Source organism: Somniosus microcephalus, chromosome 13 (genome assembly GCF_052327205.1).
Source record: "Somniosus microcephalus isolate GS21.2 chromosome 13, FLI_Smic_1.0, whole genome shotgun sequence".
Classification (NCBI taxonomy): domain Eukaryota; kingdom Metazoa; phylum Chordata; class Chondrichthyes; order Squaliformes; family Somniosidae; genus Somniosus; species Somniosus microcephalus.
The window spans coordinates 125265950-125279318 of record NC_140999.1 but is presented as its reverse complement, the minus strand read 5'-3'; the positions used below and the strand labels follow the sequence as shown (position 1 = coordinate 125279318).

The 13369-nt window shown below is 46.4% G+C and overlaps 1 protein-coding gene across 1 annotated transcript in view; it reads right to left on the bottom strand.

The window, feature by feature from the left end:
- Nucleotides 1–4843: 4843 nt before the first annotated feature.
- LOC147108584 (protein-glutamine gamma-glutamyltransferase 2-like) overlaps nt 4844–13369 on the bottom strand; it is a 118263-nt gene continuing 109737 nt past the window's right edge. The window contains exons 12-13 of the mRNA XM_086005272.1: nt 12390–12526; nt 4844–6388 (exon numbers count right to left, since the gene is read on the bottom strand). Coding sequence (XP_085861398.1) covers nt 6232–6388; nt 12390–12526 — 294 coding nt within the window. The 3' untranslated portion in view covers nt 4844–6231. The remainder of the gene's footprint in view (nt 6389–12389; nt 12527–13369) is intronic.

Below are 13369 nucleotides of genomic sequence, written 5' to 3'. Positions count from 1 at the left end.
GCTCTTTTTTAATGATGAAGTTTGCCCACTTTACCTTATATGACTTTAAGATTGGTTAAAGTTATGAACAGAGGAGTTTTACACAAATATATTAATCCGTGTGCTAAAAGTAACAGTCAGCAGAATTCTAACCCATTCCTTCCTGAATAGATTTTTTGTTAAACATTTAAAGAACAACAGCAACTTGCAATTATGTAGCGCCTTTCAAAGCTTTCAAACGTCCCAAAGTGTTTCACAGAGGCATAATCTAAAAATTGACACCAAGTGAAAAAAGGACATATTAGGAGGGGTGACTAAAATCTTGCTCAAAGAGGTAGGTTTCAAGGAGGAAAGAGAGGTGTCAAGAAAAGGGGGTTAGGGAGGGAATTCCAGAGTGTGAGGCCCAGGCGGCTGATGGCACACCTGAAAATAGTGGGCCGAAGGAAATGGGGATGCACAAGAGGCCAGAGGAATATCAGAGGAATGGAGAGTTTGGGGGGAGGCTTGCAGGGCTAGAGGGGGTTACAGAGATAGGAAGAGGCAAGGTCATGAAGAGATTTAAACATAAAGATGAGAATTTTAAATGTGAGGCGTTGGGGGTCCAGGAGACAATGCAGATTTACTCAGTGGCTTTTCTTGGTGGTTGGGTGTTTTGGAACTTATGGACAATTGAGAATTCAATCAGAATGCATCTGCAACAATACTTTGGACTCATCTTTATTAAATATGTAACGTAATATTCAATGTGCAGTGTATCACTCCAGCTGTGGAGAGCACAAATTGCATCTGTGATGGAGGAAGCCAGACATAGAAAGGCTTACCTCTGACAGAGGCCCTTTAGCTTATTGTAGCCAACATCAGGGAGCTGTTAAATGCCCAGCATAATTATGAATGCAGCCATCAAGAAACCAGTGGGTCCAGCAGGTGTCAGCAGTGATCTCTAAGAGGAATGAACACAGAAGAGCCAATTTTAACTCTGCCCATCTGGTGAGAACGGGGTAGTAGTGGCCCCAAAATGCTGCACATACCACTCCGTTCCTGAAATGATCCCGTCCGCCATCATTTTGCCAGGGGCCTTCATAAGGGCAGCCCGGGCACCTGCCTGAAGAAAGCAGAAGTCTCATTAAAGATGCAAATCAAGGTTGTATGATGTACATTGGAGCCCGATTACAATTTCGAAGTATAAATGGGCGGTGCACCCGGCACACATTTGTACACGCGAGTGAGCGGCCTAAACAGTGGCCCTGGAGACCGCTCAGAAAACAACCAGGAAATATCTAATTTTTGTTTTGGTGCAGCCGGGAGAACCAATAATGCTCCTCTTAGGCCCATAAAAAAAAACTGGGCCACTGTTGGACCATCCGAAGAACCCCACCCTCCCCCGCAGAGGGACCTTTCCCCCATCCCCCACCCCTCCGGCTCCGACTGTCAGCCAGCTCAATGTGGGAGCTGACTGATTTCTCCTCCCAGAACTGGTGAACTGAAACGGGCCACCCATTTGGCACTCGCTGCTTGCCGGCGGAATGTTAATGAGTCTTGGGCCTCTAAATGGCTCGGGCCTCCTGCGAGCAAGAACATGCGGGCGGTGGCGCAACCCACCTGCTGCCTGCCCGTTCTCCATTGGCAGTAAAATCGTGTCTGCTATCCATTGCGCCTACAGACAAAGTTCTCTGATTTGAAAAGTGCCTGGGTAAGCATTGTCAGCAGACTGCCAGGTATCTTGCACTGCCAAGTATGGTTCTGTGTATCAATTACCTCACCTGTCTATAAATGTCTGTCCAAGGTGTCAGCCATACTTTCCTGAATAGTTTCGGCATAAGACTTTTGTTAATCCAAATTTATCCACTATTGTGCTGAAAGCAGAGCAGATAAGAGGATATTTCAGAAGTACTACAACAGGCCACAAGAGGTAGATTTAGAGAAGGAGCTGGAAAAGATTGTTCACTTATATCCTTAATATATACATAGTACTGGAAATCTTAAAATACTTTGCTTTTCTAACTACAGCTGGCAAAGTATTTGACATTTTATTCTACTGTGTCTACCAATATGTACATTATTACATAGCCTTCCCTGGTTTCTGCAAAATGCATTTCTTAAAATCTATACTAATGGGAGAGAACTGATGGTGACACACAGCAAGTGAAGCCCCTTATCTACTATAAGGACACCATTATGGAGATCATGGCCTAGAAATTCGGTGGTGCCGCGTTTGGGGCGCCAAGCTCGCCTGGGCACCGGAATTTGCGCTCCGGCCAGAGCCGCTTGCGCCCTCCCGATATTCAGTGGGAGCGCCCCAAGAGGGACTTGGGGCACTGCTCGAGGCTCCCCGCATCCCGCTTGGGGCGCTCAAACTGAATATCGCCGCGCTACGTGCCACAGCGCCACATGCTGTGGCACGGCGCGCTGCTGTACTGCAGGCCTTCCTCCCCTTCTTAAGGGGTAGGGGCCTGCACCAGCGCGATCACCGATCGCGAGTGCCAGCAAAAGAGCCCGACACCGAGGAGAAGTGCCGGGCTTTTGGGACACAGCCGGCACTGCCCGGGGGGTGGATCAGGAGGCCGGGGAGGGCGGCGCGAGGAGGTGCTGGCAGGCGGCCACCGGAAAAAATGGCCACCCCGCACCTCCACCTTAATTTGCGCCACTACCGCCACAGGTAGGCCCTGTGAACCGGTCGCGATTTGCGACCGGCGTTACAGAGGCGGGCGCGACCAAATATTGCGATCGGGGCAGGAGCAGGGCGCTGCACACACCAATGACGTCATCGGTGGCGGCGCAGCGCTACAAGTTAACGCCGCCATTAGCGCCCCGCTAAATATCGCGGGAGGCGTGGCCAGTGGTGCTAAAGCCACTGAGTGCCCTCTTTGGGCGCTAACTGGTGGCGCAGCCCACTGAATTTCTAGGCCCATGGGTTTAGAGGCTCTATAGAGCCTGGATCCTGCTAAAGTTTTTATAGATAACAGTACTCTCAATTTATGCAATGATAATTCCATTTGTCCGCTGTGGCAATGGTTAAGACTCTTGTCAGCCTATTAACAGTGTTTATGTTTTTCCTGCGGTACACAGCATGCACTGTCAGCGCAGTAGCAATATTGCCCACGTGCTTATTCTACACAATCTTTTGTTCAACAAACAGCCTCAAGTCCAAAAGAAGGAACGCAGTCCAGCAGCACTGCAACAATCACGTCAGCAATCTGCATCAGGTGAAATGGCCATAAATGCTTCTGAGATTCTTGAAGAGTTTGAGGAGGGACTACACAAAGTGCTCCCCAGCTATTCAAACAGGAAGACCAAATCCAGCATTGGCTCCTAAGAGATATGGCTAGTGGCATCTCTGTGTAAACCCCCATGAAAGGGCCTGCAGTGACACTCAATCGTTAGGTAGAGAAATAATAGAGCAGACCTTTGGCTTGTTAACATAGTTCCAATGTTTGAACCATTTTTGTGGTGCCTCCCAGTATGACCCAGAACAAGTTGTCAGATAATTGTAGTACGTTGCATTCCATTAAAAGAGCCATGTGGTTCTGAAGAGGAGCAGCAGCATGGTCAACCCCAGGAAGAGGATGTGGATGAAGATGAAAATCCCTTCGAGCATACCAGCTAGTGCTCAGAGAGAAACAGAGGGCAAAATGCAGAAATTTGTAAAAAAATATTTTAATCAAAGTCGCCCGACTGTTCTCTGCATTTTATGCACAAAAAAGCATGTCTGCTTAGAGGGGTCAGGCACTGCAGTGTACAGTTCTTAAAAATCACTGGGTAAAGGTCAGGCATTACATCACAGAGTAAGAGGAGAAATTGGGGGGCTTATCAGCCCAGGTGGTTTGTTCCAAGTTCAGCCAGGCAGCTCATGAACAGCACTGACCAAGGCCTGCGAAACGAATAACCGTCTTCTCTCCTGAAGGGACACAAACCTGAGGATTCAGCAGAATTAAAAATTGTAAAAAGAGAATTTCTTTTTATTCATTCATGTGATGTGAGCATCACTGGCAAGGCCAGCATTTATTGCCCATCCCTAATTGCCCTTGAGAAGGTGATAGTAAGCTGCATTCTTGAACCGCTGCAATCCATGAGATGAAGGTACTCCCACAGTGCTGTTAGGAAGTTCCAGGATTTTGACCCAGTGACGATGAAGGATTGACAATATATTTCCAAGTCAGAATGGTGTGTGACTTGGAGGGGAACTTGGAGGTGTTCCTATGCGCCTGCTGCCCTTGTCCTTCTAGGTGGTAGAGGTCGCGGGTTTGGGAGGTGCTGTAGAAGAAGCCTTGGCAAGTCGCTGCAGTGCATCTTGTAGATGGTACACACTGCAGCCACGGCACGCCGGTGGTGGAGGGAGTGAATGTTTAAGGTGGTAGATGGGGTGCCACTCAAGCGGGCTGCTTTGTCCTGGATGGCGTCGAGTTTCTTGAGTGTTGTTGGAGCTGCACTCATCCAGGCAAGTGGAGAGTATTCCATCGCACTCCTTACTTGTGCCTTGTAGATGGTGGAAAGGCTATGGGGACTCAGGAGATGAGTCACTCACTGCAGAATACCTAGCCTCTGACCTGCTCTTGTAGCTATGCATTTATGTGGCTGGTTCAGTTAAGTTTCTCATCAATGGTGACCCCCCAGGATGTTGATGGTGGGGAATTCGGCGATGGTAATGCCATTGAATGTCGTGGGAAGGTGGCTAGACTCTCTCTTGTTGGAAATAATCATTGCCTGGCACTTGTGTGGCGCGAATGTTACTTGCCCTTATTAGCCCAAACCTGAATGTTGTCCAGGTCTTGCTGGATGCTGGCACAGACTACTTCATTACTTCAACATCTATTTAAAGTTAAAAAATATGGCAGAACAGTTTGAAGAAAACCACAATACTCCAGTGTATGTTTTGCAAAACACTTTATTGATAGGATAGCCAGTATGACTCCATTATATTGTTCTAAAAAGATTTATGTTGATGAAGGCAGAAGTCTGATAAGCAAAATAACTTGTACAAACAATAGGGATTATAAAGAGCCATTAGAAGCCTGGCTTTATGCCAGTTGGAAAAATTACTGTTGCCATTAAAATGACAAGTATATTCAGTTGATAATTCTTTACTTCAATCGTAATCCACTCCCGAAGAACTGCATTGCCCAGCTCATAAAGCTGGCTCAAAGGTAAGTGAAGGAAGAAAGAATTTGCATTTACCCAGCAAATTTCACAACCTCAGGATGCCCATAAAGCGCTTCACAGCCAATGAAGCACTTTTGAGCTGCAGTCATTGTTGTAAAGAACTGTGGAAGCTAACTTGGACACAGCAATGTCCCACAAACAGATACATGAGCGGATCATTTGTTTTTGAGGTTGTTGGATTGCACACCAGGAGAACGCCCCTGCTCATCTTTGAAAGGTGCTGAGGGATCTGTTACGTCCACCTGAGAGGGCAGATGTGACCGCGGTTTAGTGTCTCATCCAAAAAACGGCACCTCCTAGTGGCACACTCCCTTTGGACTGCACTGATGTGTCAGCCTAGATTTTACGCTCGGGAAGCTGGAGTGGGTCTATAAACCCACAACCTTCTGACTCAGAGGTAAGAGTACTACCACTGAGCTAAGTCTGATACCTTGGCTCAGTGGTAGCTTTCTTGGTTAGTTAATATATTTGACATGATGATTGGATCCAGCCGTTTCACCAATCTCTGGTTACTTTCTATCCTGAGGCGAGCCTGAGACAGAAAGAGCTCCACTCTTGTAGCTGATCATGCCCTATATAAATCTTGTTCTGTTTTAGGCCAATACGTGTCTGAAATTGTTCCATGCCTCAGCAATGAAATTCTTGGTCTTTATGGACACTAAAAACTATTTTTTAAAAGTTGGATTTAGACATGCTGCTGGATCTGCTGAGGTCCTGAGACAATACATGTGCAGAGTTGCTAATCTGATACCATCTGATGAGTCTTGAGCATTGGGTTGTGGTGAACCATTAATGCCAAGAGACTACATCATTTCAGATCAACTGCATCTTAAGTAAATGTAATAGAAATTAGTAGAAACAGGACAAAGACAAATATAACGGTTATAAGGAGCCTTTGGGTCCTTAGAGGATATGAAGCAAAATGGAGCATACATACACAACAGTGGTTTATTTTATAATTTCAACACAAATTATCATTGAAATACTTTTTTAAGGGACAGAGGTTTGCAGGACTTAATCTCTGTTGATTCCCCTTCCCTTCTTAAAGGCACTGTCCCAGATACAACACTTCCTTAAGGATGAGTGACAGGTCCATTATTTGTCCATTGGTCTGATAATAACATTTTTGAAACCCTTCACATCTTTCAGTTTGTTGCAGTCGAAATCCACAGCCAGTTTCCTCAGGCCTGATTTCTGAGGGGTGAAATTAACCCTCACCTTCACTTCCTGGCCCGGAGCAATTGACTTTATCCTGAAACAAACAGAGGAAAGTTAGCAGATGTTTTTATTCATTCATTTCAATGTGTGGTATCCATTATTGAGTTGGTAATTTTTCTAATTTTTCAAAAAGTTGTTTCCAGGCTTACTGATTAGGAGCAGGGAATGCAGGACCTGTTTGGTTGGGTGAGGGGGGGAGGGAAGACAGATATGGACATGCATACAATCGCAGTAATGTCACACAAAATACCTTACAATGCTATCTCTCTTGGAGTCAGCATTCTAATGTGCTCCTATACAGATACAGAGTGGCAGACATCATTGGTGGATTAAAGCGTAATGGCCATTCTAATTTTGGTACCATCTGATCTGCCAAACATGCCCCCCTTTGATTTTTTTATTCGTTTGGCACAGTGGTAGCACTCTTGCCTCTGATCTAAAACGTTGTGGGTTCAAGCAGCACTCTCGGACTCTAGCGCTTGCGCACATAATCTAAGCTGATACTCTGATGGAGTACTGCATTGAAGGAGGTGCTGTCTTTGAGATAAGACTTTAAACCAAGGCCCTGTCTGCCTGTTCTGATGGATGTAAAAGATCGCAGAGCACTATTCAAAGAACAGGGAGCTCTCCTGGGCAACACTCCTCCCTCAACCAACACCATAAAAACAGATTCATTAATAATTTCTCTCATTTGTTCTTGATGTGATCTTATTGTGCACAATTTGGCTGCTGCATCTGTCTACAAAGCAAGATTAACTGTACTTCAAAAACAAGTCATTGGCGGTGAAGTGTTTGGGATATCCTGAGGTTGTGAAAGACACGTACATATTGCAAGTTCCTTCTTTCTTGCATAAATTCCTACAATGGGAGCAATATTTCCTCTAAGCTGTGCAGCCACGCAGTAATGGGAAAGGTCCCACACAGGCCGCTTACTGACTTCTCCATTGTAAATACCGGGCATGCATGGAAATTTAAAGGGACCATGCACTAAAAATGAAGGCTGCGCAGAGCAAAGCATAGCTTACAGGGAACATTGGAAAGGAATACTTGCAAATAAATGGCTCACTAAAAAATGACAGTGCACCTTTAAGAGCGCTTTTCCTGACAGCCAATAATCTTGTTGTCCACATTAAATGGGTAGACGCAACACTGAGTGGGTACATCAGAAAATAACAGGAAAGCAAGGGCCACAACATAATATTACACAGAATTACATACAATTTTATAGCACAGAAACAACTGATCTGTGCTGGTGTTCATCTTCCACACGAGCCTCCTCCCACCTTACTTCATCTCACCCCATCAAATTATCTTCATCTGGGTTCTGTTTCAATATGCAACGAAACTCTTGCATACTCTTTGCGAGAGCAAACAGCAGCAGAGGGAAACCAGGTGGCATTTTGTGTAGTTACGAATGGGAAGCCAGCAGTTTGGGAATCTGCCTTTTTCTGTCCTCACTTGGGGGGGAATTTTGCCAGCCCTGGGGAGGCAGGTATGCAGGAGGGACTGCTGGGAAAATGGCAGAAACTGGGAGCGGGTACCGACTCCGCTCCCAACCCGCCTCCGCGCCATCTTCCCAGGAGGCGGGCCCCTGAGTCACACAGGGACTCGTCTCCTCGAGGCGGGAAGGGGATTAGAGCCAATTAACTGCCTGTTAACAGGTAGTTAACAGGCAGTTTTGAGGTATATCCACACTTTACCCTGCAAATGTGGGCTTCCCGACAGCTGTGAACTTTGCCAGGGTCAGCGAGGCGAGCAGTGGGTCTGCGGGTGAGAGGGATCGAAAAGTCCGCTGTAGAGGTGAGTGATGGGTGCAAGTGTGGAGAGGTAAGTATGAGAGGTGAGTGTAAAGTGTTGGAAAAAGTTTCCTTACCTTTGTTTCTTCCTGCAGGCTTCAACTTTTGAGGATCCGGAGGTGCCTCATCTCAACGGCAGAGATGACATAATGGCTGCTGCATTCTCAGATGCCATCTGCTTTCTGCTGAGGAGAGAGGTTTTGGTGAGCCCGCTGTGCAAGGGCTCACCTTATAAAAGAGATTGTCAGTGTTTGACAGCTTCTCAAAGCTGTTAAACGCTGACAATTCATCTGTCAAAAAATTTTCAACAGATGAAACGTCATACGCTAACGTCCTCTGTCACCGGCTGGTAAGCCCGCAGGCTTAACAAGATCAATGAAAGGAAAATGCAGGAAACACAGCTCCTAATAGTGGGTTGGTCAGTCATCATTGGGGGCAGGACTGAAACCCAAAAACCAGCAGTCCTGCCCCCAATGACAAAATCCAGCCCTTGATGTCTTACCACTGGCAGAACTGCTTCCACTGAGCAAAATGTGTACTCTTAAAGCTCCTTCTACCTTATTCTGAATCTAACTGCACTATGCCTGGCACTGAGTGCCGAAAATAGAAAATGTTCCGCTCTGCTTCACGGTTTAGAGAGGGTAAACATAGAACCATTTCAGCACAGAAGGAGGCCATTCAGCCCATCATGCCTGTGCCAACTCTTTGAAAGAGCTATACAATTAGTCCCAATCCCCTGCTCTTTCCCCTGCAAATTTTTCCTGTTCAAGTATTTATCCAATTACCATTTGAAAGTTACTTCCACTGCTATTTCAGGTTGTGAAAGATTGTTTTCACTGGTTGGTCAATCAGTAACAAAGAGTCATAGAGTCATAGAGTCATAGAGTAATACAGCACGGATAGAGGCCCTTCGGCCCATCGTGTCCGCGCCGGCCATCAAGCCCTGTCTAATCTAATCCCATATTCCAGCATTTGGCCCGTAGCCTTGTATGTTATGGCATTTCAAGTGCACATCCATATGCTTCTTAAATGTTGTGAGGGTTTCTGCCTCCACAACCCTTTCAGGCAGTGAGTTCCAGACTCCAACCACCCTCTGGGTGAAAAAGTTCTTTCTCAAATCCCCTCTAAACCTCCCGCCCTTTACCTTGAATCTATGCCCCCTAGTTATCGACCCCTCTACTAAGGGAAAAAGCTCCTCAGCATCCATCCTATCTATGCCCCTCATAATTTTGTACACCTCAATCATGTCCCCCCTCAGCCTCCTCAGCTCCAAGGAAAACAAACCCAACCTGCCCAGTCTCTCTTCATAGCTGAAGCGCTCCAGCCCTGGTAACATCCTGGTGAACCTCCTCTGCACCCTCTCTAACGCGATCACATCTTTCCTGTAGTGTGGCGACCAGAACTGCACACAATATTCCAGCTGTGGCCTAACCAGTGTTTTATACAGCTCCATCATAACCTCCTTGCTCTTATATTCAATGCCTCGGCTAATGAAGGCAAGTATCCCATATGCCTTTTTTACCACCTTATCCACCTGTTCCGCCGCCTTCAGGGATCTGTGTACTTGCACACCCAGATCCCTCTGACCCTCCGTCTTGCCTAGGGTCTTTCCATTCATTGTGTATTCCTTTGCCTTGTTAGTCCCCCCAAAGTGCATCACCTCGCACTTTTCCGGGTTAAATTCCATTTGCCACTGTTCCGCCCATCTGACCAACCCATCTATATCGTCCTGCAGACTGAGGCTACCCTCCTCGCTATTTACCACCCTACCAATTTTTGTATCATCCGCGAACTTACTGATCATACCCTTTACATTCATATCCAAGTCATTAATGTAGACCACAAACAGCAAGGGACCCAGCACCGATCCCTGTGTTACCCCACTGGCCACAGGCTTCCAGTCACAAATGTAGATTCAGCATATCAAGATGAACAAAAGGGGAAGTTTAATAAGCTTTTTTGTGCAAGTCTGCAATGTTTTACCACAATTGGCTATTGAGGCAGAGGTTATAGCATAACTTAAAAGGAACTTGGATAAATGTTAGAGAAGGAATAATATAAAAAGATACAGAAAAGGAGGAAATTTAAACTAGACTAGATGGCCTAGAAATTCAGTTGGGCGCGCCAGCCGTTAGCGCCTTAGGAGGAGTAGATCTCGAGCGCTAGGCGCTTAGCGCCCGGGCGCAGTGCGATCTGCGCCTCGCCCCAACTTCAGTAGACATTTAGCGCCGGCGCAAAGTCTTAGTGCGCGCCCTGCTGCGCGCGCAGATCATGACGTCATTTCGTCGTGCAACGCCCTTTGTGCGCCCGGAACCGGAACTTCACTCGCGCCGCCCCATTGTGCGCCGGGCGGCCCTAACGACTGTGAAGTGGAACGGTACACAGCCGAGGCGGGCCGCGGGGAGCGCAAATTAAAGGGCACTCCTGCAGTAGAAAAGGCAGCCGTTTTGCAACACTTTGTGAGAGACAAAGATGATGATGATGGAGGAGGAGGAGGAGGAGGAGGATGGTGGTGGTGATGGTGATGGTGTGCCGGTACCACATAACAAACTGATGGAGAGAAGCCCTCCCCAACAACACAAATACAGCAGTCTCGAATCCACCCTCCCCCTTTAAGAGCTCACCGGAGCCAGAGTGTCTGCCGTCAATCAGCAGCTCGCCGCACCTGCCCTGCGCCCACCTTCCGGTGTTAGCGCCCGGGCCGCCGGCTTAGCGCCTAAAGAGAGCCGTGCATCGCCAGTTTTAGCGCTCAAGCAAACTCTTAGGGTGAAGCTAATGAATATCGGGGAAGTGGCCTCGAATTTGCACCGGGCGCAAACTTCAGCGGCCGCCCGACTTCACCGCCCCAAAAGTGGCTATAATGAATTTCTAGGCCGATAGCTCTAGTTAAAGAGCTGACACCAGCACGATGATGGGCTGAATGGCCTCCATCTGTACTGTAATTTCTATCACCCTACCTATGAGCACAAGAAAATCATTAGCAAAATTAAGAAATTATTTTTAAGAATTGAGGGGGGAAGGCACTGCAGCAATTGGAATTATGTGAATTGATAAAAATGCAGAAATGTGACATTAATAATGGAGAGATAATGACCTTAGAAATTAGTGTTGATGCTAACCTATTTAATTTGAATGGTTAACACCTCTTAATAATAGGGGACAGAAGGATGTCATATGATTGTGTTAAGTGTTCATCCCCTGATATCACCAGTTGTAATTTCTAGGATTATACGACACTATTATATATGACCGATCAGCTAAACCCATAGAATGGAGATTGACCTGGGAGCTTCCTGACCTCACCTTAGTTCCACACTGGACGGTGTCTTTATTCACTGAGCCATTGGGGAGTTAATTGTGTGTGGATGTATTCTAACTGCTTAGATGTTGATGAATTGAGTGGTAGACAAAGAAAGAAACATAGCACCTTTCATGACCTCAAAATGCCACAAAGCGCTTTACAGCCAATGAAGTACTTTTGAATTCTAGTCACTGTTGTAATGCAGGAAACACAGCACCTAATTTGCACACAGCAAGCACTCACAAACAGCAATGAGATCCCTCCCACTTGGCAGCTGTCCTTCATTTTGCCAGCGCAATTCACACCCCATCTAGAGCCATCCTTTGTTCCTTAACCTGTCCTATTACCACCTCCTCTCGCCTTGAATATCTCTTAATGTCTCTCAACGTCTCTTAATCTCTCCTGCTTTCTATCCTATCACTGACCTTCCCTTTTGTTCTTTCATCCCCTCCCCCTTTTCCCAGCCCCCAAACCTGCTTTCCATTTCCTGCTTTTTTCCAGTTCTGACGAAAGGTCATCGACCTGAAACGTTGACTCTGTTTCTCTCTCCTGGCCTGCTGAGTTTTTCTAGCGGTTTCTGTTGTTATTTCGGATTTCCAGCATCCGCAGTATTTTGCTGTCGTAATGACCAGATCATCTGTTTTATTGATGTTGGTTGAGGGATAAATATTGGCCAGGACTCTGGAGAGAACTCCCCTGCTCTTCTTCTATTTTTTACGTCCCCTTAAGATGGCAAACTGGGCCACTGTTTAACGTCTTATCCAAAAGCTGGTGCAGCACTCCCTCAGTACTGCGCTGAAGTGACAGGCTAGGTTCTGTGCTCAAGCCCCTGGAATGGGACTTGAACGTACAACCTTCTGAATCAGAGGCGTGAGTGCTGCCAACTGAGCCCCGGCTGGCACTTCACTCAGATGCTGACAACTGCAGGTTCTACTTACGGGCATGGAATGTTCTGCTCATCAGTGAGGCCAGCTCCCTCTACCAGGAATGTACCATCGCACAGATTCACCGGCAGTGGATTGGTAAAGCAGATTTCTGCTCTTAGATCTCGGTACTGCAGCGGTTCTCCTATGATCTGTGGGAATAAAGAATTTATTTAAACTCTCAATGAAGTCACTAAGGGACTTATTTTGCTCTGTGCATAAAGATCAACTTTTTTTTAATAAAACTATTATAAGCTTCCTCAACTAATAAAATAATTTCTCTTTTTATACACACAAGAGCAAAATATACCCTAGATGTTGCCGTGTCAATGGCTTATGCATGTCAACTTTTCAAATTTTAACTTCTTTGATCTTGCTTCCTAGTCTGTTGAACAACGTGCCTTATTCCTATTTTAAAGTGTTCCATTATAAGATGTGCTATGGCATTTGATTAATGAAGATCTAAGTAATATTTGAGATTCAGAGCACTCATGGACTAGGACTATGGATGGAAGGCTGGGCACGACAGGTATGGAAAGTGTCAGCATTAGGGTAAGCCAGGGAAGGGTAAGGTGGACCATGTGGCAGTGGCAAAGTGATGGTAGGGACATTACAGACTGTGGCAGCATGGGTAAAGTAGGGGGCTGGGCCCAGATAGAAGGGATTCAGCCTCCCCAGGAGTATGGATACTGGCATTAAAGCAAAACTCAAGCCCGAGGCCCCTGGCAGAATTTAAGCTGAGTGGGGTTGGGGTGGGGCAAGGAGCAAGAGACAATTTCCAATACGAGTTGGGCAACTTTAACATTTTTTTTGCTTTTTGCTCATTTTTAGACTTCTTTGCGTGTTTGGAATCAGTGTAGTGAACATGGGGATGATCAAAAGTTCAGGGCGAGTGAGTCTCATGTAGGTAGGTGTTGGGCATTTGGGGGTAAGAAAGAACAGGGCGGTGGATAGCAGGTAATTGTCCTTAGTGGGGATTGGAGTCATAGAGTCAT